We start from the raw sequence: 24,277 nt of genomic DNA, 5'->3' as shown, positions 1-24,277 counted from the left end.
ATAATCGTAGAATCCACTTTAAAAAAATAATTAAAAAAAAAAATTCAAGAGAAGTAATAACGGGAGAGAGAAAAATTTATATAAAAAAAAATGATTCATATGCACTGTTTCATTTATATTTTTTTACTACAAGTAACCACTTGTAAATTAAACCGATAAAAATGGGTTTAATATTTTAAATTTATTATAAAAGTCAGGAAATGATATACGTCGTTGAAAAGATTACAGAAATCATTTAATTAATCTGTTGTCGTTTTGTGGCATTGCCCATTCGAACTTATCTACAAATCCATGGTTTTGTTATTGTAACTGATTAAAGAAACCTTTTTGTTTTATATTACTCTTTAAGTTTAAAATCTGTCAGGCCTGTTGGGAATTGAAACTTAGGAAGTTAGTTAGGACTTGGGCACAACAAAGTAATCAGAACAGGGATAACTAAACTCCTCGAGAGCTAAGATGATGAAGCCACGTGTGACTATAAGACGAAATTCCTCTTGCAACCTTCATAGGAATCACTGGTGAATGTTGTGCCCGAAGGTTCTAGGACTCTAGTATGGTCCAGAACATGGCACTGGAATGGCATATACTTGAGCGACAGAATTGGAAATTTTAGCATGATAAAATAAACATATACAAGTTTAAGTTGAGCCAGCTAATTTTTACGAAGCAAGTGTTCCTGTGAAAGAGAGGTTCGGTTCCCTTTCCTACTATGGGCTACACTTTAATGGGAATGGGGTACTCTTTGATGAGTTTATGATTATATTTGTTTTAGTAATTATAAAAATTTCTCATGATTCAATTCGATTTATAGAATTCGTACAATCAAAGTAATATTACCAGTTTATAAAAAATGTAAATTAAATGTTACAAGGTACATTAGTTTGTCAAAAGGCCAAACAACCCACATATCACTGAAATGCCCACATGGCTGGTAACATTTTGAAAACAAAAAGGGATAAAAAAAAAAAAAAAAAAAAAAAAAAAAAAAAAAAAAAAGAGACCAAAAAGAATGATTTACAAATTGTTTGAGGAAGCACAAACCTCCGAAGAATAATAAAGCGACAGGCAAAAAATAAAGGTTAGGTAATCGCCGCTCTCTTTCTTCCACAGCCTAATCTAGCCAACGAGTAACTCCATCGTCTTCCCCAACAGCTGCCAGAATCTCTATGCGTACATCCAAAACAGCCTGAAGTTTTTGAACCACATAAAGCCTTTAATTACAGCAAAACTATGGGGGCAAAAAAGGCAAAGGAGAGACTTTAAGACCTTCACAGACTGCCTCTTGCATATTGATGTTTTTACGCATACATAATAGAAAGTGACAGTCAAGCATATATAATGAATACAAGACTAGGAATTGTTAAATGAAGCAAGGCAGTTAAATATGTCCTTTTCGGTCCAAAATCAAGACAGCGCAAGAGGAATTATTAATTTTAAAACTAATTGTTAAACATTGACATAAATCCTCGAGTTAAAATCAATGCATGGCAAATTCATGTTAAAAACTGTTACTCACCAGAGGGTTTCTACAGTTAACCAATCTACATTCTTCAAAAGAACCTTCCAACATCCAACTCTCCCACACATCAAAGCTGTGACTAGCAAACACAAATTCCATTCTTCTGTTAATCTGCAATTTCAAAGATAACACTTGACCTCAATCATGTGTAACAATTGAATTTAGTTACTACACCATTACCAATATATTAAGCATATCGTTCTTCATGTTCTAATCATGCCATAAAATCAGAATACATGGAAATGCTCAAGTCGAGCTCTATCTTCCTTTTTTTTTTTTTTTTAAACCACAGAAATGAAGATCATCGACTAATAACTAGATGTGTTATGATTAGAGGCATACAATTCGTCTGCTGAAGAAATGCCCTACATACAATAGCCTTATCCAAAGTCTAATCCTACACATGACTTGTCTACTATCATAAGTGGAACACTGCAAAGCATAAATACAAACAAAATCCAATGTTTTACTATTTCACAATGAAGTCATTCAATTCAACGTGTTCAAAGAAGGTCCAATCAACAATGAAGTCATATAGTAACCAAAAAAAAGGAAGAGTCCAAATGCCATTTGCACTCTCCAACAACTATTGTCTAAGAATATAAAGTACCTGCAATAACTTCCCACCAGCAGCAAAAGAACGCAATCCAATAGTGTCCTGAAGTCATAACACACATTAATTAAGAAGTAATTAGAATTATATACAGACTTTAAACAGAAGAAAAAGAAAAAGGGAAAGCTTTCTGCCAGTACAAACCTTGCTTCTGAAAACAACAAGGAATTGTGCTGCAGGATCTCTTTTTGTCACATTTGACATGGCATCCAGGAACCAACCACCGCCTTTAACTCTCTGCCTCGATACATGGAGCGCAGGGTGATCTCTTGCATATAAGGCAATAACATAACCATCTTTCAACAGTTCACCACATTTTCCACTGAGCTTCTTGCTTGATTTTAAAAGCTGGTCAGCAGGTGAATCTTGCATAGATTCTATTGGCATTTTCCTAGTTCTTGAATCTTCAGGGGAAGCAAATCGAGATCCAGAACTTAATACCTGATCTGTACCACTCATAGCAGTGTCATCTTCTCGATGGGAAGTACTTTCTTTTTCTAATTGAGAAGGATCATTTGATTTCTGTATAGATTTTTGACGGCCATGTCTTTTTTTCGCTTTCTTACCTGATCTGCTGCGTCTTCCTTCAGACCTTACAGCCATAGTTTGAGACAAGCCAGAACCTTGAGTTTGACTAGGAGATTCTGTTGGTCGATTAATACCCTTTTTGTTGGAGCTTTCAGGACTTACCTGAATATCATCAGTCAACTGCTCACCAACAGAAGCCTGTAGAGCACTTTCTTTCTCTTGTTTGAGCAATTGTGTATTTTCATCATCTCTTTCACTTTCTTCCTCGTCAGAAATAATATCCTTTGGTATAACGCCATCAAAGAAGAAAGACTGCAATAAAGATATGGCTTTCTCCCTTATCTCCATCCACACTTCTTCACTATAATCTGCACTGCGTGGAAGTATCAATACATTGGGCATCTCTTTTACCTGAAGCAAAGGCAGGACAATTTAGTGAACCTATAAAACATTGTCTTTCAGTGTGTATTGCAAAGCATTCACATCAATATCCAATCAAAAGCAGGTATTACTCTGGGCATTACTAGCGCAAAGAGTATACTCGGTGCTTGTCACGCCTAAAAAGCTTGCAAAGCATCATGTGGCTTCTAAATAAGAAAAGCAGGGAATAGGTCCTGTCCTTGTTCTCCTCTATAACTCAAAGTTTTGTTTTGATCTACAATCAGTTAAGTAAAGCAACAAGTTCAAGATAGAAAATGGGTTCTAAGGCACTGTTAAGTTTGCTGCTACAAAGAAATTCTTTATTTTTGCTTTTTTGAAGTTTTGAAAGCAGGATTGTTTCGCTAAGCTCTGTTTGGTTAGCTTACTTAACTCCATTTATGCTATCCTACAAGCAAACTGCAACATTGATTAGCAAACTGCAATGTTACCCATCTCTCTTTTCGCTATATTACAAGCTCTGTTTCACTAAGCTCTTGTTATACTTTCTTTGTTTCTCCTCCTTATGTGAAGGGAGATTCATAAATTTATCAAGTGCACTGAGCCACTGTTGCACATGCTCATGACAAAATCAAAATCTCCATATAATTTTTGGCAAGGAAAAAGGTTGAATCAAACGAATCCTGCAGAATGCAATTAAAAAAAAATCTTTGGAAAAAAACAAACAGTAATAGTTACTTCAATTGCCTTCACTTATATCATATGAAGAAAATTCACATATTTACCAAGTATGCTTTCTTATTATTGCTTTTGTTTGCATCAAAATAAACAATTGTTAGAAGATGCTTTTCTGGACACAAAAGGCAAATAAACCAAATGGCACTTGTGAGAAAGCAGTCATCAATGAGAAAGAAGGTGACTAAAGACTTGAATATGAATAAAGTATGAAAGGTTCAAGTAGTAAAGAAACATAAGCATTCAGCTATAGTCACACCTTGCAGCAGCATACAAAGATACAACGTTACAATAGGAGAAACATAACAAAATGACTAAAAAGAGGTGCAAAGGTATAAAGAGCAATATAATTTATTTCCTTAATACGAGTCAACATTGCCAGATTCAGTGAACATATTGCAATTTAACCAATAATGAAACTTCAAGCCAGCTACCATCCTCCAAGCAGCAGAATGTTAGAAACGAAACAACTTAACTACAGCATAGATTATTTTCATCAGCACTTTGTAATTCTTCAGCATATTAAGATTTGTATTGCTTGTGCATTAATATGCACAGCACGTATTCACATGCATGACATGCAGACAACGGATAAAAATGTGTGCAACACATACATGTTGTAATGCTTATATGGTTATACATTCAAAATGTCTGCTAACTATATTCTAGAGAGCAATGCCCCCAACACCAGAAAAATACCCAAGCTTCCATCCACTGTGGTCCTTCAGCACCATCCAGAGCACAGCCAGCCAATGTCCCATCAATCAAAAGCTGCTTCAAAGCACAGTCATCCAGTAGCTGACTGCTGCCCGTATTCACAAGAAATGCCCCTATATGGAAATAAAAATGTAAATGCAAAAGGGATCGTCTGAACTTTTGATAAGCTCTCAAAATGGTGAAAGTAATTATACCTGGCTTTATATGCTGCAAACATTCTGCATTTAGAATCTGAACAGTTTCATTTGTTAAAGCACAGTGTAGAGATATAAGGTCACTTGCCGCTAGTAAATCATTAAGAGTATCCATTCTTCGGGCTGCAGGTGGAAATCTTAAGGAAGACCTGCTTACTTTTCCTTTCCCCTGTATAAACATAGTTCGGACAGAAGTTGACAGGGTGCAAGAGCAAAGTATAGATGCAAAGAACGACTAGACAATTACATGCACAGAAATTAAAAACTAAAAAGCCCACAGCAGCAATTCCACAATTTTCCATGGAAATCGCACCTTCTAAACAACATGATAATCACATCTCAAGCTCATGATCAAGTAACAGAAAAATACACACGTTGTATACCCAGTTATCTTACCATTCATGCGAAACCAGTATGAGGAAATGATGTGTAGTACATCCATGGCAACCTCAAATTAAATTCATGAGGACAAAATAATAAATCAATGTACTTTTAGCTATCGAATTGCTAATTGTCACTCAATGTTATGAACCCATTCCTAGAAATCAATCTCCTATTCTTCCCAATAAACTTATTGTAATTTTTGGCGGCTCCATACCCTATTACTATCCTGAAGCACATTGGATATACTATTAACTCCTGCAGAATATCTACATATCTTTTTCAAAAATAGCAACTATATACCCCAATAATTCACTGGCGTAAGAGCGTATCCAAGATCGCATTCTTGGCACTAGAAATTAAGGTTGCTTATAATTCAAATAATTATAGATCTAAATTACTCCACATTGTGAAATTTATACCTCGTGGACATCAAAATAAAGCACGCTCATCTTGAAAGCCAAGCTCCTACTAGCCAAAGACCTCGCGGATGCAGATTTACCAACGATCCCCAAAACCAGTCCTCTACATCTTCTCATTCCTCGACATAGCGGTTGCACCGAGCCAAGCCATCCAGAAGCCGAAAGCGCGTGGCGAGAGAGCAAATGAGTCCGGCGCAGTAAGCCAAGGAACAGAGCCATCACTGTGTCCGCGATCTCCTCAGCCCGCGATGCGTCCACGTGGACAAGCTGGAGCCCCAGGTCGGCAGCAAGAGCCGAGTCGACGGCACGGTCAGCAGAGCCGAGGCATAGGATGAGCTGGTAAGGACGGAGTCGGCGCTGAGCGGCACGAGGAAGGTAAGCAAGAGAGTGGAGAAGGACGGCAGCAGCTGATTCAATCTTTCCATCAGCTAGGCGACTAAGCGGCACGTGCTCAACGTTTGCGACGCCGGCTAAGGAGTCTTGCTCGATGGCGCAATCCTCGATGCAGTTGAGAGTTACGACAACAGGGAGAGCTTGCACAGGATTGTTACGGTGGGACATTGTCACAGAGGATCTGATATTGGTGGTAGTCATTACCTTGTGACTCTTGTCTGAGTATAGTTAATGTGGTGGCGGTGGAGGTGGTGACGGTCGCTGTGGTGGTTAGGGTTTAGTGTTGTAAATTTGGGCATTTCTTTGGGGTTTTTAGTCTGAAGGAAAGGAGTTATAGAGCGCATCTAAAGTGAAATGATTTGTGTCATCTGATGACTGATAAAAAGTCGTTTTTACTGTTAGGGTTAAAGGCTCCGGTGCTCCAGGACAGAGGATGAAACGTCTCCTGTCCGACTTTTGATCCGACTCCAGTCCTCATTTTTACTCTACACATACAGTGAAATTCCAATTATGTCCCAGCTCTTATCAGTAATAATATTTGAATTTTAAAGTTATCGATTGCGTAATGTATTCTACTTTAAAAACGGAATTGTCAACGGGCTTCTTCTTTGTCCTCATCTGCTACTGGTCACTGGGCAAGTTTTTTTTTTTTCTCGCCAAAGCGAAAACGAAAATGAACTGCAAAAAACGACGCGACACCGTTTATCTGATGAATGTTTGTTATTAGTTATACAGCCGTTGGTCAAAGAAAGAGACAGCGAGCTTCAAACCACTCAAGATTATGATATTTTTCAGTGTATTATGATATTTTAGAGGTAGCAAAAACATTACATCCCAGCAACAACAGAACTCTAATCAGTTATGGAAACAGTTTCCATTATTTCCAAAGTTCAAAATACAGCTTCCAACAAATTAATGAAATTTAAACGTGTCTGTGAGCTTGATTACAAGAAAACTCTGCCACACTTACTAAATAATAACAGAAAATAAAAGAGAAGCTAAAAAGAAAACAAATATTCTACATGACTCATATATATATATATATATATGCATGGAAGCAAACCCACAAACCCCACTAACTCATGCTAGCTGCTGAACACGTGTGTATCTCTTGCTCGCTCGTCATACAATCAAAATATGTTTTCTCCGCTGCTGATGCTCTGCTAGTCAAAATGATGAACCATATTTGCATTTATCTCATAAACAGCCACAAGAATAAGGCGGAGAACTTCGGCTAACTCCCACTTGTTCTGTGCAAGATCCTCATGATCAATGACCTTAAGACTTCCATACAAAAAAAAAACTGTACAATTTCGATTACACCTACCAAAACCCAGGCTTAACATATCAAAGTTATTAAATTTTCTTATTTCCTTTACTTGGACATTGACATCCTCCAGGCTTGCTTCAAAATTCTGAAAGATTGCCAAAATTCTTTCTCCTGAAACATAATACCACATTCATCAAAATTATTGGTTCAGAAAAACCTCCTCCTGAAATTTCTGGTAGTTGCTTGATATGAACGCATAAGCAATCCAACACCTATTCCAATCCCAATGCACATTCCAAGGCCAATGCCGACACCAACTCTAACCCCAGCATTAAACCATGTGAGTTGGCCATCCTCACCATAATACATGTCCTCAGAGTAGTTTCTGTTCCCAATTTTCCCATCTGATTCGTACTCATCACCATCTGATTCAGCAATCTGCACAAGCACCCAATGATTATAAGCCAGTCACAACAGTAGTAACTCCGACTAAATGTTCCAATAAAATTGAGTTATCAAGAAAATTATAAAATTTGAGAACGTATAGGAAAATCTCCCTGAAAATACATTGAATAAGCATGTCAAATTTTTCATAAATGCATTGATCAGCAATTACATCAAAACTCTGCAGGATTTATAAAAATCAACATATTAACTTCCAGCAAAAGATCGTACACAGCAAAGATTCTGCCACTAGAAGTAAACCTACAGTTATGCATGTCAAAATAAGGTAGGACAAAGATAATTGCTTCCCTATACCCACTAAAAAATCACAGCAGAGAAGCTGCCCCAACTGGTTGTACTCAAGTGCACTATTGACAGAAACATCTGGAGAAAATAGGGCCTAAACAAAAGGATCACAAATCCACGATAGGTATTTCATCTCACATGTAGACCATCCCGTTGTACATTCTCCACATACTAATTTCCGCCACAGATTAAGGACATGGAGTTAAGCATTTACAGGACCATTAAAGTTTTCAAATTATATTGAGTGAAAGCCTGAGAATTAATTTATTCTATTCAATTCATAAGCACAATTTGATGCACATGACCATTAATTGATAAAAGCACGTAAAGATGCATTACAACTTTTGCGGCAAATAATTTAAGATAAGGATGCTTCCATCCTAGACAAGCTAATTCTTTACCGCATTAGAAAAGGTATAACTTACGATACCACAATCATTATCAGAATTCCTAATACTTGCATTCCAGAACCTAGAACTACATTCATTCTATAGATTCAATTAGACAAGAAAAGGCAATCACAAATGTTACACTGGCAACAAATCGCAGTTTCCTACAAAATAAAATCAATTCCTGGTTACTCTATCCTACAAAATACAACCAACACCTTGCTTACTCGCCTTAGCCTTATAAAAGGGAGAAAAAGCACAATACATAATAGGTCAGTCGATAATATTATAAAAGGAAAAACTAACAAAGTTTCCCATCAGTTTCCGTTGAATACATAATTCAATTAAAAATGTATGCAAGAGATAAATACTTAGGTATTGGTTGGATTCGATAACCACATAATAACAACAAAAGCAAAAGAAAAGAAAATTTCTAACAAAAGCAAATGAATGGAAGGCAAATTAAATGAGGAAGATTAAATAACCTGAATTTTACGGAGGCGAACCGACCCATTGCCCTCCGCACCGAAATGCTCCTTCTCCATCTCTTCATCCTCAGGAATCGCATCGAGCATTCCATGCCTCGATCCTTTCCTTCTCGGACTGACCAAAATTGTCTTGGTCAATATCATCGGCACACCCCCACAACATCCAGCGATATAAACCTCGATGGCCGGGGCTGATATTCCCATCTTTGGCTTGAAGAAGGCCGAATTTCCTTCCCCGACCGATGCCGCCATATAACACTCAATGCTCCACCCAGTCTTCGAATCATTTTCCAGTCCCACGCTCCCATTTCCCCAAACAGATTCTATTCGCTCCAAGGAACCACACAGAAACAAGTCGTCGCTCTCCAACACCTCGAATTCTACAGCGCTGGTGACCCGCACGCTATCAGTGCTGACGTACGTGACCTCAGAGGACTCCTTATTGAGGCGATCACGGCGGAGGGTCACGGAGGCCGAATCCGCGGCAGGAATTCTGGAGCCGTTAATTTCAAGGGGCGTGCTGATTTCCCGGCGGAGGTGGCGAAGTGTTAGGTGGTCCGGCACGCTTTCGATTGCACACGGCGTGATTCTCACGTAGAACAATCGGATTTCGAGCCACGAAGAATTGGTTATGAGATGATAGGAATTGGATTCCTGCTCTTGGTAATTCATCGAATCCTAGGATCACTCAAATCGAAAGCACGGGAAACAAACAGAAACTGAACTCGGTATCGCGGGAATTCAGATGCTTAGAATTGGAAACATCAAAAGGTATTGATTTGCAAATTTGGATTTGGGATTCTGAGAATCATATCAGAATTTGAGTTTGGGATCGAAACAATAGTTTTCTCGAAATCGATAAGGAATTTCCAAAATTTTTGATGGAAGGAAACAGGGTTTTGGATGGCTTGATACAAAAATTAGGGTTTCTAATTGCGATTTTAAAAGACTTCCATTAAAGATTATTGCTGGTGGAAGATATTTAGTCAAGTTTAAGGATTTTTAAAAACGATATTGTGAAACACAGAAGAGGGCAAAAGAGTTGGAGGAAAAATATAGTATATTCTTAAATAACGGTGATATAACGTGAAATCATCCTAGTCCGAGACAAAACCTTTTTTCTTCTTCCATGCAATTTTGTCCTACTCTCAAAATAATCTCAAATCCCATCGAAATTATTTTATTTTATTTTTTAAATAAATTTTAATGATGTTTCTAATAATTTAAAAAAATATTTCTTACAGTTTTTTTCTTTTTTTTTTTCATATAAAATACAATGTAAAACTTTTTTTTTTTAAGTTGAATAATATAAATTCCTATCACTTAAAAAAATGTAAAAAAAAAAAACATTGGCCATGGATAAATCCAACTTCCAACCTCATACTTTATTTTGCTCTTCGATTTATGAGATGGAAACGAAAATTAATCATTCTGTTTCCTAAATATAAAGACAAAACAAAATCCTTGGAAAAAATATTCTATTCAAAAAAAAAATAGCGAGACAGCGAGTGAGAGCGGACACTTGAATGTGACTTACACGTGGAGTTGTCACTTTGTGCTGCGGAGGTGCTGGAGTTAACGGCAAGGAAACGGCGTTAAAATGTTGAAAACACATTGACCAGGCTTAAGCGGGCCAAGAAAAAATTGAGTAGGCCGGATTCGGTTAACCAAAGATGGGCCAACTCCATGGTTTCGAAAAATATAAGTATCTCATAGGCCTATGAATAATACAATGAGACCAAAACCATCATCCATTGTCCTTGAAATATCTTGAAGGGCCTCCACCAGCATTTTATTTTTCCTTAATGGGACAATACGAATGGTTAGGAGAACAAACACGAGCCTACAGTCTTATCGTGGGCCTTATCCACATCACATTGCAAAAATAGGCCGGCTACTCCTACTTTTTGGATCCCACAATAAAGATTCCCTCATGATGCTATACAAATTACAGAACATATAAACCGCAGGGTATTGCAGTGACTAAGCAGAGAGGAACGGGTTGAATGACCCATGAAGTCGTAAAGTCAAGTGTTGTAAAAGTTTCACAGGTTATCCAAAATAGCTTGATCTCACCTTGATAATCATATGATTGAGTTACAGAGTCCGCATTTTAAGGATGGAGTGGCATCCATCGTTATACTAATATTTAATTTAATTGTTCCAAACACATGTTTGCTATCAGAAAGGGTTTTAAAGTCTTTTTTGACAAAAAATATTACGATGTGCTGACAGACCCATACCAATACCATACTGCGCCCACCCTGACCAAAACGGTCAAACGCAATATGTAAATTAATCGTCTAAGTCTAATCTTGAACCTAATGGATTAGAATATATCACAGTAGTAATATGAACTTTTGAGGTAAGTCAAACTTAACTTTTACGGAGGAGGGTGAAAAATCCTTTTTAAACCCGAACGATCCTAAGCCAAAAGGCGGCCACCATATCATCACAGAAACGAGAAATAATAAAAAATCTAAAATATTGAAATCCACTAGCAAGTAATGGGCAGGATGGACTTTTCAATCACCTTTCTTGTTCCAAGTGTTGGAGGATGAAACCATCCTCACCCGCTAAGTGTAACGGTACAGTGACGAGAGGGGTCACGTGTCAAATACTTGAACAAGTATAGTGAGTAACAGACTCCGAAATGGCTGCGTTCTAAAGTTACGGCGGAGTACACCGGATCAAAATTGTTCAATTATCATAAATCAATGCCGGAGATTTAATTAATGCCGCCGTGATCATAAAAACTCGCAGGTATCTGTTGACATTTGACCAGTGGGTCCGCTTTCTCATCCTCTACGCCCAATATTACCTCAGTGTCACGGGCTGTTTATACACGCGCCACTAACTAGCACTTAAATCAACAATCACTGCATTTTAAATTTTACTAATGTTGCGTAATGGTGATCAAATAGAGCATATGATTTAATATAATATAAAATTTTCTCCATTTTTTTTAAATAACAATTATACTCATTAATTGAAACTGTATTTATTGAATAATTAAATTTCATAATTGAAAATTTAAATATTTAATATTAACTTTAAAAATTTATCCAAATAAAGTCGAATATGTTTTAATTTGTTTACAACATTATACATTTGAAATATTAGTATATCAAACAAAATGAAGAGATAATGTACACTATTTTATAACAAAATACACCAGTGTTATGAAACAAATGATAAATATGACTTAAGATTAGTATGTAGTTTGATTCGATTTGTATTGAATTAAATTATAATGAGAAATTTTTAAATCAAAATTTAATTGTTAATTGAATAACGTATAAGAATCGAACAAGAAGGTTTTCAATACCTTTAATATTTCAAACTAATAGAGAGAAAAGTTTTAAGAGTGCTTAATTGTCAATAAATATAAATACAGTAATCCATTTTTCCAAAAACAAAATTGATTTATTATTTGTGGTCTAATGTGGATCCACGCTCCTTTCAGTCGCGTGGAACGGACGTGGAAAACAATAGTTGTTCAGGCTTAGCGTACCTGAGACTAATGGACTATATAGCGCCACTAGTTACTCTCTTTCCATATTCGAGCACTGAATCGTTTCCTTCTCACTCTCTCCCTCTCTCTCTCTAACTTTTCTTTTTCTCTATCCTATTCTGCATTCTTGTTTTGATTCGGATTTTTTTGGTTCCATACTCTCTTCTTCTATCTTTCTTTATCAACAAAGCATTATTCGATTTCGTCTTTGCCTCTCTTTCTATACCTTTTTTTTTTTCCTTTTTTTTGAAATCCCATCTCCTCACTCATCTTCCTTTTTCTCTATTTTCAACATTCTCTCCTCTCTGGTTTTGATCTGCCTATCCCTGAAGAGGGCTTGCTAGAAATGAAGGTTTGATTCCTTTCTTGGAATCTGTTCTTTTACCATTCTTTAATTGTTTTAGATTCTTCGTTGATTGTTTGGATTCTTTTTTTTTAATCTAATTGGAAGGTATTTAAAGAGAATCTAACACATTTCTTATTAATGATGGTTGATTCCTAAGATAACCCATTATCATATCATAAGGGTCCCTTTGTGGGTTTGGTTCAAAAGAATCAACACTTTGATTGCATCCTTTCTGTTCATATATTCGTATACTTTTTATAGGAAAGTTTTGTTTAGTTAATGAGTTTTAGTTTGTCACCTTTAATTAACAATTAATTATGAAAGCAATGGAGTAATTATGATTAAATGATATTGTTGCGTTTGTTGTTCTTGTTTCAACTTTCCTAATCTTTTAGTTCAGTAAAAGTTTAAATTATTGCAATTTTTCAGTCCAAAAAGTTGAAAACCATGTGAATTTTGGTATCTGTGATAATGATTTCTATCAGAAACTTGCATTGAACATGAATAGATCTGTTTGGTTCATAATCTTGCAGAAATTTATACTGAAGTTGGATATAAATGATGACAAAGCTAAGCAGAAGGCTCTCAAGACCGTGTCTACTCTTTCAGGTATTATAAATCTTTTTAATAAATTGACACTTTTAAATTATCTCTTATATGTGTAATTATTATGAATTTAATTGGATTTTAGACACCAGCTAAGTAATTATCACAAAATTAGAAAAAAAAAAAAAAAAAAAGAAGAAAAAGAAAAAGAAAAAGCTTACGCAACGGATCTTGCCTTTTTGTTTGTTCCTTCGTTTATTCATTTATTTATTAAGCAAGCAATATAAATTAGTGGTCTTAATTTTTAAGTTAAGGTAATTATTATTATTCTGGTCACAATTGTTTTAGTCTGCTAAGTAATTATTCTAGCAATAATAACACCACTCAATTATTATTTTATTATTATTATATATAAATATATAAAACTGTTAATACTTATATTATAAAATAAGGAAAGTGGAATTAATCGGTGATAGTAGCGTCAATATCACGCAAATGCATACAAATTGAACCCAAACAAATATGTGATGTGAGGATAGAAGATTAGATAGAGGTGGAATGTACCTGTTGAAGACGAAGGAAATTACTGCAGCTGAATTCTGTTAAGGGGGTGGGGGTGGGGGTGGCATGGGGACACATACCTAACAAAGAGTCTGCACGAAAAAATTGTATAAATTATCAACTATATTCTTTTTTTTTTTTTTAATTTGTTTGATGCAAAGGTAGTAGTATGAGACAATTCTTGCATCCCCAATTTGAAAGATTTGAAAAAGATAAAATCTTTGGTACTCTCCAATTTGCATAAAGTAGAAATGATGGAGTTATTGCACATGAAATTTGTATTATTGCACGGATTGTAGTTGCGATGACATTATGTGCTTGTGAAGAAATTCGAAATGTCTTTCTTACTCTTTCTTTTGTCCATGCATTGAGAGATACTGATTCTAATTGGTTAAAAAATTGTTTTTTTTTTTTTTTTTTTTGTAATTTTAAAAAATTACAGGGATTGATTCCATTGCCGTGGACATGAAAGAAAAGAAATTAACGGTGATCGGCACAGTTGATCCTATAACTGTAGTGAGCAAATTGAGAAAGTATTTTCAAACAGATATAATCTCAGTAGGGCCAGCGAAGGAGCCTGAGAAGAAAGAAGAGCCTAAGAAGGAAGAACCCAAGAAAGAAGAGGAAGCTAAGAAAGAGGAACCAAAGAAAGAAGAGGAAGCAAAGAAAGAGGAGCCCAAGAAAGAAGAGGAAGCGAAGAAAGAGGAGCCCAAGAAAGAGGAAGAAAAGAAAGAAGAAGAGAAAAAGACAGAAGCAGCTCCAGCAGCAGCACCAGTTGCAGTTGCAGCTGCACCACCACCAGATCCGGTTTTAGAGCTTGTTAAGGCTTACAAAGCTTATAATCCTCACCTCACCACATATTATTATGTGCAAAGCATTGAAGAGAATCCAAATGCTTGTGTTATTTGCTAAGCTGGATGGCTATATAAGTTTAAGGACAAGTATATATAGCTCTCTTTTTGCCCCAACTGGTGATGGGTTTTTTTCAATCTTATCAGTTGTTCAAGTGTGTTAAGAGGCCAAAACCTAAGAAGAGAAGAACCTTGTATATAAAGTGGTGATGCCTCATTCTTCTATTCAGAAGAATAGTAATGTGTAGAGAAGAATAAATGAAATTTTGTAACTTGTTCTTTCTTTATTTTTCACATTTTCTTTGGGGGTAGAAAAAGGCGGTGTTAATCCCATAATTTGGAACTTGTTCTTTATTATCTTAATCATTACTTATTATAATTAGACATATTATTTGTTTTATTTTTTTTAAAGTTCTGTTATTTTCCATTTAATGCCGCTATTTTTAGCCAAATTGAAAAGGCAATCTCATACTATGGTTCCAGACACTCATTTGATAATCAGGACTAATATATACTCCTTTGATTTTTATGTTCTTAAATACTTGTCATATTTATAAATTTTACAAATAATAAATTGCTTTTTTCAATTCTTTAATAATTGATTATAACTTAAACAATTTAAGGATAATATAATCAATTCACTCAATAATTTTTATAATATAGACAAATTGAATAATTTTGACGTGAAATAAACAAATGTGATAAGCAGTTGGGGAGGAAGTACATAGTTATTTCTGCTCAGCAATACTTTGAGGCCAAGAGAACAAAAAACATCGTATGAGAATTAATTCAAAATAAATGTTAGCCTCAGGAGTTAATTTACAGGAAAAGGGGAATTTTTTATGGTGGGTCATAAGAGATTCTTTCATTTTCAGATCTCACATTTTCTTGTGTTGCATGAGAAATGAAGGGTCCTAAAATAAAATTTTGTGGGCATCAATAATGTCTGCCGTACTGTATTTTTCAGGCTTTCAGCTAAAGAGTGATGGCATGGTCCATCCGCACTGGTCGGTGGCATTATCTAATCATTCTGCAAATGACTCCAATCCTCTTTATATGCCACTATTTAGCTTATGGAATTTTCTGTTTCAGGAATGTTCTGGGTAAATATGTCAATTACAGAGATAACTTATATATTAATTTAAAATTACTTCTGATTTGTTGTCACTTGGCAAATCACAGTGCATTTTTTCAAATAAATAATTATACAACCTTCCTAATCTTCCCAATTTGGCAGAGGAAAGGTTGTTTTCTTTAAATTAACTTTCAAGGTTTGGTACTGTAATTTGATTCGAGATGGGTTGAATTAGCTTTTGAAATTATAATAGTATTATATAATATTTATACAATAAGACAAGAGTAAAAAACAATCAATATCAATAATTCTCTTGGCTCTTATAATTACTCAGACCCTATACTGTCTTATTCGTATATATCATTAAAGTACAAATGCATGTGGTTAATAAGCATCACGATCCGCATAATTCCTTGTTGGTTTCCAACCTTTGATGGCTACATGTGCTTGCCGTGTACTGTTAATCAGAACACATATAAATAATGCATAATTAAGTTAACAGACTACTTAAAAAAACAATTCAAATGTTAACGACGTGTGATTCGATTTGTCTTCTCATATCTGGTATAAGATGTACGGAGCGAGAGATTTCGAGTTGAAGACCTCCTCATCATAAAAGTTATCACTAATTTAATGAATATTATTAAAAAAAATATAGAGGATTACCAGGGAAAAAGAAAAAAAAAAAAAAAAAGTTAACAGCTATAACAAGTGTGAATGGTGTATGGTAGGTGGATCCAAGTCCTTTTAGCACTTTCCTTTCAACCTTTATCCGTGGGCTTGAAGATAAAGGTTAAGAGAAATAGAGAATTTGAAATTAAGATGGGAAAGAAAGTCTCCGCATTGAAAGAAAAGTGGCTTCCATTTCAAGCGTCCATGTTTTTATGCTTTTATATACACTTATCTAAATTTACATAAATAGATATGTAGATTGTGAAATTTACAAAATTTTACATTATTTAGTTGCAAAAATAAATTAAATGCTTTAAATTTATTATTTTTAGTAATAAAAGATTGATAGAACTTAAAATTTCATATCTTTTTAAAACTATAAAATTGAGATTATATCATAAAACTATATGTAATTTAAAATTACCTAATAAATCCATGAATATTAAATTTTACCGCTTAAATTCTAACCGATGCTTTAAGTGCTAATTAGACGTTGATGGAACAACGATAATCCATCCACGTCATTCCATACTCACTTGGCATTGACAAAAAATATGACATGTGAAGCACCATCCGTTAGGTCAAATGACGTAAAAGGGCATTTATATGTGGTTTGGGTTTTTATTTATAAAATATTACAAATATATATTTTCACATTCCCAAAAACTGAGTTCCATTGGCCCATTAGAGGGAAGAAAGGGCAATCTAGAAATTTCGGTAACAATTATATTAATTCATTCCTTACGTATTGAAACTTGCAATTAGTTTGGTTTTTATAACTAATGCAACATTCTTCGATTTGTATTTAGGAAAAAAAAAAACAAGGAAAAATGCCCCCCATATTAAAAATTAATAAAATATATAGTTTAATTTTGTAATTTCCTTTACGTCATTCACATAATTAAGAAAGACTAACAAATAAATCATTAATAGTAATAGAATTAATTTAATTATTTAATATTAAATGAATAGTTTATGGATAAGGCAAAATATTGTATATATATAATAATAATTTAATTATTATTAGTGAGAAGAATTAGTTTGGACAAGGAAAAAGAAACACTTTATAGGAAAAGGTCATATCATATAAAGAACATACGTGCAAGCAATATCCATGAAGTTCACTCAAAAACTCCCACTTATATTATATCACTTCGTCTTGGATTAAATTTAAACCAAAAATTTTATCCATATTAAGATATAAAATCCAAAAAATGCATAACATATCTGGACAAGCATTATGTGATTACAATGGCATGAAGGAAATTCTCTTTTAGGATAAAAAAACAAAAATAAATATTAAATTACATAACTTGTCTAACCTCTGAACGATGAGATGAGATAATAGATATTTTGTCTCAAAAGTCTCGAATTTCAATTCTAACTAGATATAGATCCGTTTAAACGCTCGAACTGAAGCGTTTTGTCTCTTTTATAAATATAAGTGAGAATTCGGATTAATTTGGCACCAGCATAGAAGCTGAATGATTTAAAAATTAATAAAGAAAAAATCTTTAATTTTTTTTTGGCGTGTCTGTCACTTGGCAACTGAGACACTTACCTGCAATTGCTAGCTGCATTTATCTTATCATCACACGTATATTTTGGAGTTTTAGCCGCTGCTCAACTTAATACTTGTTTCATAATAAATATAATACTTATAAATGAGAAAAAAAAAAAAAAAGAAAATTATAGGAAAAGATAAGGTTGGAAGCTCAGTATACTTTCCATCGAAGTTGGAAGAAAGTAGGAGCAGTCAGGTTTTACAAGTTAAATTAAATTTAGATTTGTGCTGTAAGAAGCAAGAAGATGCAAGAAATGTTGTTCTTTGAAAGATATATTACATATGACTTGTGAAAGGTCCTTTTGCTTGCACAATCGTTCCACTCACTGGCAATGGTACGTACTGTTCTTTACTCGTTCACATATTTAATGTGTGTTTGTAATTGTGTAATATAAGTCTGCTTGGACATGGCTTATCGTGATTGATTGCTGCTTCAATTAGCTTGTTTTAAAGCACAAGAATCTCTCTCTCTCCCTGTAGCTTACGTTATTTCTTCAATTATATATTTAGTCTTTTAGGATGAAGTTATTAGTTTTATATTCCATTAATTATGTGCATGCTTAATAAAAGTAATCTAAAATTTGTTTACCTATATAATTTGATAATTTTTTTTCCTTCTATTTCTTTATTTTTTTTTTTTTTGAAAAATATTAAATTATTTGAGTTCGTTCCTGATTTTCTATATTACGAAATATCTACTCCACCATTGCACTATTCATTATTTTTATATATTATTTAATTTAAAGGATTAAGTTGATGATTTGAGTATGATAAATATATTAAAAAATGACTATCTACCAAAAAAAAAAAAAATGATTTTAGCACTATAAACTTTTTAGCCATTGTAACGAAATAATATTGAATTGAGAAATTACATATTTATCGATATTATTATGAAATATTAATTCTCTTATCCAATGATTATTATGAAATATTTATCGATATATATACAGATAATCACTCAGCTAATCTTTCTCCGTCTACTATATGTTACGGAATGAAATGAACACTTACCAATAACGAGTTTGACTCTCACCCAACCGAGTATGAACTACACTGTTTATATGCCAGCTGTTAAAATCCACCGACCGCTGACTCTGTATCTGCACACACAAACATATATATATATATATATGATAATGCCTATCAATTAATGCTCTTGGGCCAGTAGTGTAGTACAGGCAAAGATAAGCTTGCGCAAGTCAATTTCAACATGAATTAACATCACTGTGTAAAAAGGTCGGTTCAGTTGCTGACAGACACAAGAAATTAATTATTGTCATCGAATAGGCAATAAACCGACACATCATAACGTATATATATCAGTACGAACATCCATATGTATAGTGGTGGGTCACGAGCTGGTCTTATGACAATGCCAAGTTATTCATTGTTTTTTCAGGTTTTAACTGTAATAATTCACTAATCCAATCATTTAGTAACAATATGATTTTATATTTAATTATTTATTATAAAATCAAGTTTATTACTATGATATTTCGTAATTACTAATATTTTAAATGCATAATAACAAGATTGAAATTTGTAAATATAAAATATATATTTTTAAATATTGCAGAAAATACAGAGAATATGTGAGAATTCAAATTTATCATAGAAATTATCATTAATTTAATCAATATTATCAATGAGAAAAGCTATCATTGCTTTATAGCCATAATACTATTCTGATCCAGAGAGAGAGAGAGAGAGAGAGAGAGATAATGTTACCTGTAACGTACTGTACAGATGCATGAAGACAATGAATTGCTTGTCCTCCTTAGATTATAAGTATTACATGGATGTTTTAAAAACGTTTTGGAGGTGCAACAGATTACGTATATGTGGATTGTAGCGATTAATAAGACATGTGTATCAATATCATCTTTTAATATTTTTCTTATTTGTTTTTTATATTGATGACTTGGAATTTTCTCAGACTGTGTCATCTTTGACAAGTTAGGCATCGCCGTTAAGATTTAATCAAAGAGCTCATTAGTAAATATTTTATATGTAAGGAATGAATGCTCATGTCGTGATCTGATTCTGATCTCATCGTTCAATTACAGGTCATTTTATGCCTTTTTGTTCATATCAGACACTGCTAATATTCATTCTCTTTTTCGCTTTTTTTTTAACAAAAAATAAAAAAATAAAAATCTTATATTCAGGAAATTGGAATGATGTAATTATTAATGTGCCATACTTATTAGCCCATGGAATTGGAAAGTTCACATTTTTTCTCTTGAAAAAGGAAAGTTCACATATTGATTTGTGATTCATATGTTTCAAACTTTATTGTCCAAACAAACAATAATTAGGGATAATTATAGCAGATAAAAATTGAATCACGTTTAATAAAAGTTTCTATATAGGGACAATTGAAAATCAAATACCAAATATTTGGGACGTATGAAATTCTATAGAGCATATGAATCACGGAATGAAAGAAAATTTCCCATCAAAGAAACTTTATATACATATATATATATATATATATATATATATATATATATATATATATATAACTTGATTTTCAGAAATAACCATTGTATTAAACAGTGTTAATGGACATTTAATATATTGTTTTCAATGCAGAAAAAAATCTAACATACAGCTTCCAAACTAATGGGAAAACAATAATAATAATAATAGTAAATAAAAATGACAATTTTCGAAATTAAAAGAAAGGATCTAGTTGGGAAATTAACTAAGTTGATCTTATTGTTCAACAAGTAGCTATAATTTCTAATTAACTACCCAGTATATAATTTTTGAAAATTACTTGGCACGAACAAGCGGTGAGTGAGGCATTGGAGAGTGGGGTGACATAATGTGGGGTGACATAACTGCCTCCTCACATCTTCTAGCAGAAAAACTCAGCCTAAGATTTTTCTGCCATCTTTTATTACTATTCGTGTTGGTCGGCAGTTCTTGATTCTCCTCTTTTCCCCTAACCACAAATTCTCTTATCCTTTTCAAAGCAGCTTCAACGGTCTCATCATCCATATTCGCAAAGCAAACCCTATACCAACCTGGCTCTTTACAGTGAAATGAAGATCCCGGCGAAACATTCAGCTTCACCTCATTTATAATAACTCTCCAAAGCGCCATTTCTCCATCAAAAGTTTTTTCTTTAAGAAGATGGCGTAAATCCATCCAAACAAAAAGACCGGCATTGCTTTTTAAACAACCGATCCCTACTTGTTCTAGTCCTTTCGTAAACATACTGTGTCGTTTTTTTAACCTTTTCGAGCTCTCCGAAAGAAATTTCTCCACAAAACACTCATCAGACAGCATGGAAGCAAGCAGATGTTGAGTTTGCGAAGAGACGAGGCCAAAACTTGACATTTTTCTTCCACAGCTTACGACTGCATCATTGTACGAATAAACTATTCCAACTCTGAAGCCAGGAAAACCCATGTCTTTAGATAAGCTATACAAAATGTGTACTAAATCGTGGTTACAATCCATTTCTTGAATTATCTCTGCTATGCTTACGAAGCTTGGGGAATTGAAAATGGTGGCGGAGTATATTTCATCAATGACTAAATGAATGTTTCTTGCGTTGATAAAGGTGACCAAGTCTTTTAGTGTCTCTCTGTCTAAGATTGTGCCTAATGGGTTGGATGGGTTTGCAAGGATTAAACCTTTAATGTTAATTCCAGCTTCTTGGGCTTTATCATATGCAGCTTCTAATGCTTGTTTGGTAACTTTGAAATTGTTGGAGCTATAACAGTCAACTGGAATAATCTGGATGCCGGTTCTCCATGAGAGATCACGGTCAAATCTGCATGACACAATCAAAAAATTTCCATGAGACAAGCTTCCTAGGTAGCTTCTTGTAATATGTACATATATAGTGGTCCTAGACTTCATTAAAAAAGAAAATAAAAAGGTTTTAATTTTGGCGAGGCAGAAATGACTATAAAAAGTCAAAGAATAGTATTTGAATTTGGAAAATTGAAGATTTGGTTGGATAAATTTTCAAAGAACAAACAGCTGTAAGCATTAATCAGTTTCAGGTTTGAACATTCAGACGATGGAATTCTATTTGAATATGGTTTAGTAGTTAGATTGACAATATTGTTTGGCAGAAAAGTTTCCACTTAGTAAAATTAATACAAGTACATAAACACTTTTGCAACTAATTAATCTAAATATCAATATAATAATACAGCGAAATCAAAATGAAAAAGTGTGTTCTTGACCGAAATTTAAGAAATCAAACCCTAGTTTGAATTTGTTTCTGACCCATAACACGACTGAAAATTCCAGAAAAGGCAACTGAGTCAATTTTTGACTCTTTTGCCTTCCTGTGTCCTTTTTAAGTCGGTGATCAGGAGATGGTTGACTTTTTGTGCAAGTTAAATCCCGTTTCACACTTCATTTCAAAAGTCAAAACCACATTTGTCAATTTGTTCCCCTTATTCCATGTGTAATTATCTTTTCATAAAAATTCTCAAACTGCTTTTCATCATTAATTCTATTTATTGAAAAAAAAAAACTAGCTTTAGTCCTAATGACTTTAATCATGTTATTATTTGATTAACTAGACAGTGTCAACCTTTTAATTACCGCATTTTCATACATTAGTTAACATTTAGTGCTTGTAATCTAAAAACGTCTTCAAAATTGTTAAGTAACAAGTTGATTATGAGAAAGCATAAAAAGTAAGGAACAGTTCATACGCAGGATAGTAAGGAGAGGGAGCGAGAAAAGCATCTCCAGGATTAGCCAAACAGAACATTAGGAGCTCGCTTGCTCCCGTAGCTCCTCCACCCATGACTATACGGTTCGGATCAAACGTAACCCTACTGCCTCTAACCCTGCCCATAAATTTTGCAATCGCCTGCAAAAAATGACATACAAATATATATATTATTAATATAAACTCGACAGGATGTACGTCAATAGATATTATTTCATGCACATGCAGAAATACATAGACACATATATATGTTGGAATACGTGAGTAATCCCAAGTTGGATAAATACAACTAATTAAAAGGGTATATAACGTGAAGGATGAACCAACCAAAATGGCTTAGGACACAGAGCCATTTTGTGTTAAAGTTAAGCTCAACTTATTATAAGCTCAATATTAAATATATAATTGAATTTGATTTTATTAATTGCTGCTAGGTTTAGATTCTCAACAATATACCTGTCTGAACTCCGGCAAGCCATGATAGTCTTGAAAGTTAGCAATATCCTTGAACATAGCAACTCCTTCAGCAGTGCAAATGGAAGCTTCAGGGTTCTGCTTAATCCAATCTCTAACTAAATCAAAACAAAGCTGCAATTAACAAACAAATTAATTAGTCCCATGTTTAGTCAATTAAACGTACAAAAAATCATCAGAATAATCAACCGTATGTCCAGGAAATTCATTAACCTGATTTTCTGCAAGACCCATTTGGATTACTCCTTCAGGATTATCAACAGGGTGAAAAGGGTTCCCATCGTATGCTTTCCATCCATCGAAATATGGAGAATTTTCTCCATGTCCTTCATTGGTCGCAATTCTAGACAAAAGTTGACTGTTCACCATTTTCTAAACTAATGCAATGATATCGAGTTAACTAAGGAAAGAATAGTTTGAGCAGAGAACAGAGGACTGAAATTCTCTCTTGAAGTAGGTAGCTAAGTTTTGAAGTGAGCAATAAGAAAAGATAGGAGGCATGGGTAATTTATAGGGAATGGATTCGATTAAATACAATCCAAGAACAGGAAAAGTATTTTTTCAAAGTTCAAATGTTGATTTGGAATTAAACTAAACAGCAGAATTTTAGTGTACAAAGAGTTTATTTTAAGTTTAATTATTTTCTTGCTAGTCAAGCGTAACGGCTTGCGTATTGATAATGATATCACACATATGCGGTTAAGCACGTGTATAGAAGAGAAAAAGAAAGAATAGCATTTCTGGTGGGATTCTTTAGATTTTTCATTATGTTTTTGGATATTTAAAGCTACTGTTTTGATACTTGCGTTAGGTCTATGATTTAATAAGAAAATCAATTAATTAAAGATGTAAAGAAATTAGCTTGAGTTTAAAAAAACCGTACAAGTATATATCCACGACTTCCTAGAAATTGGGTAAATATAAAATAGTTAATTTATAAGTAAAATTAGTTATACTGTATCAGTAAACAGTTAGATTGATCGACAAAAGTGTAATGTCTTTTCATATTAACTTTACCAATAAAATTAAAGTTCGAAACTTGTAGTTTCACAGTTGAAATTGCTTTATTTAAATATTACTCTTGTCAGTGTAAATACATGTGTAAAAATTATTTTATATATACAAGGTTTGAAAAAATAGAAAGAAACATATAGTCTCGAATTAGATAGGTTTAATTTGCTCAAAA

At 33.8% G+C, this 24,277-nt stretch overlaps 4 protein-coding genes across 4 annotated transcripts; 1 reads left to right on the top strand and 3 right to left on the bottom strand.

Moving 5' to 3' along the window:
* Nucleotides 1-822: 822 nt before the first annotated feature.
* AN (NAD(P)-binding Rossmann-fold superfamily protein) lies at nt 823-6,328 on the bottom strand. The gene is made up of 7 exons (XM_012227921.4): nt 5,488-6,328; nt 4,685-4,853; nt 4,473-4,603; nt 2,277-3,071; nt 2,130-2,177; nt 1,517-1,630; nt 823-1,186 (listed from the first exon to the last, which is right to left on the bottom strand). Exons 1-7 carry the CDS (start codon nt 6,079-6,081, stop codon nt 1,112-1,114), a joined length of 1,926 nt encoding a protein of 641 aa, XP_012083311.2. The 5' UTR covers nt 6,082-6,328; the 3' UTR covers nt 823-1,111.
* Nucleotides 6,329-6,739: 411 nt separating this feature from the next.
* Nucleotides 6,740-9,863, bottom strand: LOC149496517 (Erythronate-4-phosphate dehydrogenase family protein). The gene is made up of 2 exons (XM_089721662.1): nt 8,775-9,863; nt 6,740-7,588 (listed from the first exon to the last, which is right to left on the bottom strand). The coding sequence occupies exons 1-2, from the start codon at nt 9,447-9,449 to the stop codon at nt 7,358-7,360; spliced, it is 906 nt and encodes a 301-aa protein (XP_089577788.1). The 5' UTR covers nt 9,450-9,863; the 3' UTR covers nt 6,740-7,357.
* Nucleotides 9,864-12,333: 2,470 nt separating this feature from the next.
* On the top strand, nt 12,334-14,981 carry LOC105642930 (Heavy metal transport/detoxification superfamily protein). The gene is made up of 3 exons (XM_012227920.3): nt 12,334-12,643; nt 13,171-13,246; nt 14,187-14,981. Exons 1-3 carry the CDS (start codon nt 12,638-12,640, stop codon nt 14,654-14,656), a joined length of 552 nt encoding a protein of 183 aa, XP_012083310.1. The 5' UTR covers nt 12,334-12,637; the 3' UTR covers nt 14,657-14,981.
* A 5,574-nt stretch (nt 14,982-20,555) lies between these two features.
* ACS2 (1-amino-cyclopropane-1-carboxylate synthase 2) lies at nt 20,556-23,585 on the bottom strand. The gene is made up of 4 exons (XM_012227919.4): nt 23,305-23,585; nt 23,074-23,205; nt 22,598-22,758; nt 20,556-21,696 (listed from the first exon to the last, which is right to left on the bottom strand). Exons 1-4 carry the CDS (start codon nt 23,458-23,460, stop codon nt 20,688-20,690), a joined length of 1,458 nt encoding a protein of 485 aa, XP_012083309.1. The 5' UTR covers nt 23,461-23,585; the 3' UTR covers nt 20,556-20,687.
* Nucleotides 23,586-24,277: the final 692 nt, after the last annotated feature.

Source organism: Jatropha curcas, chromosome 5, assembly GCF_041381405.1.
Source record: "Jatropha curcas cultivar XTBG-Jc1 chromosome 5, XTBG_Jcur_1.0, whole genome shotgun sequence".
Taxonomy (NCBI): Eukaryota; Viridiplantae; Streptophyta; class Magnoliopsida; order Malpighiales; family Euphorbiaceae; genus Jatropha; species Jatropha curcas.
The sequence above is the reverse complement of the archived record's forward strand: the minus strand, read 5'-3'. Positions and strand labels throughout refer to the sequence as shown.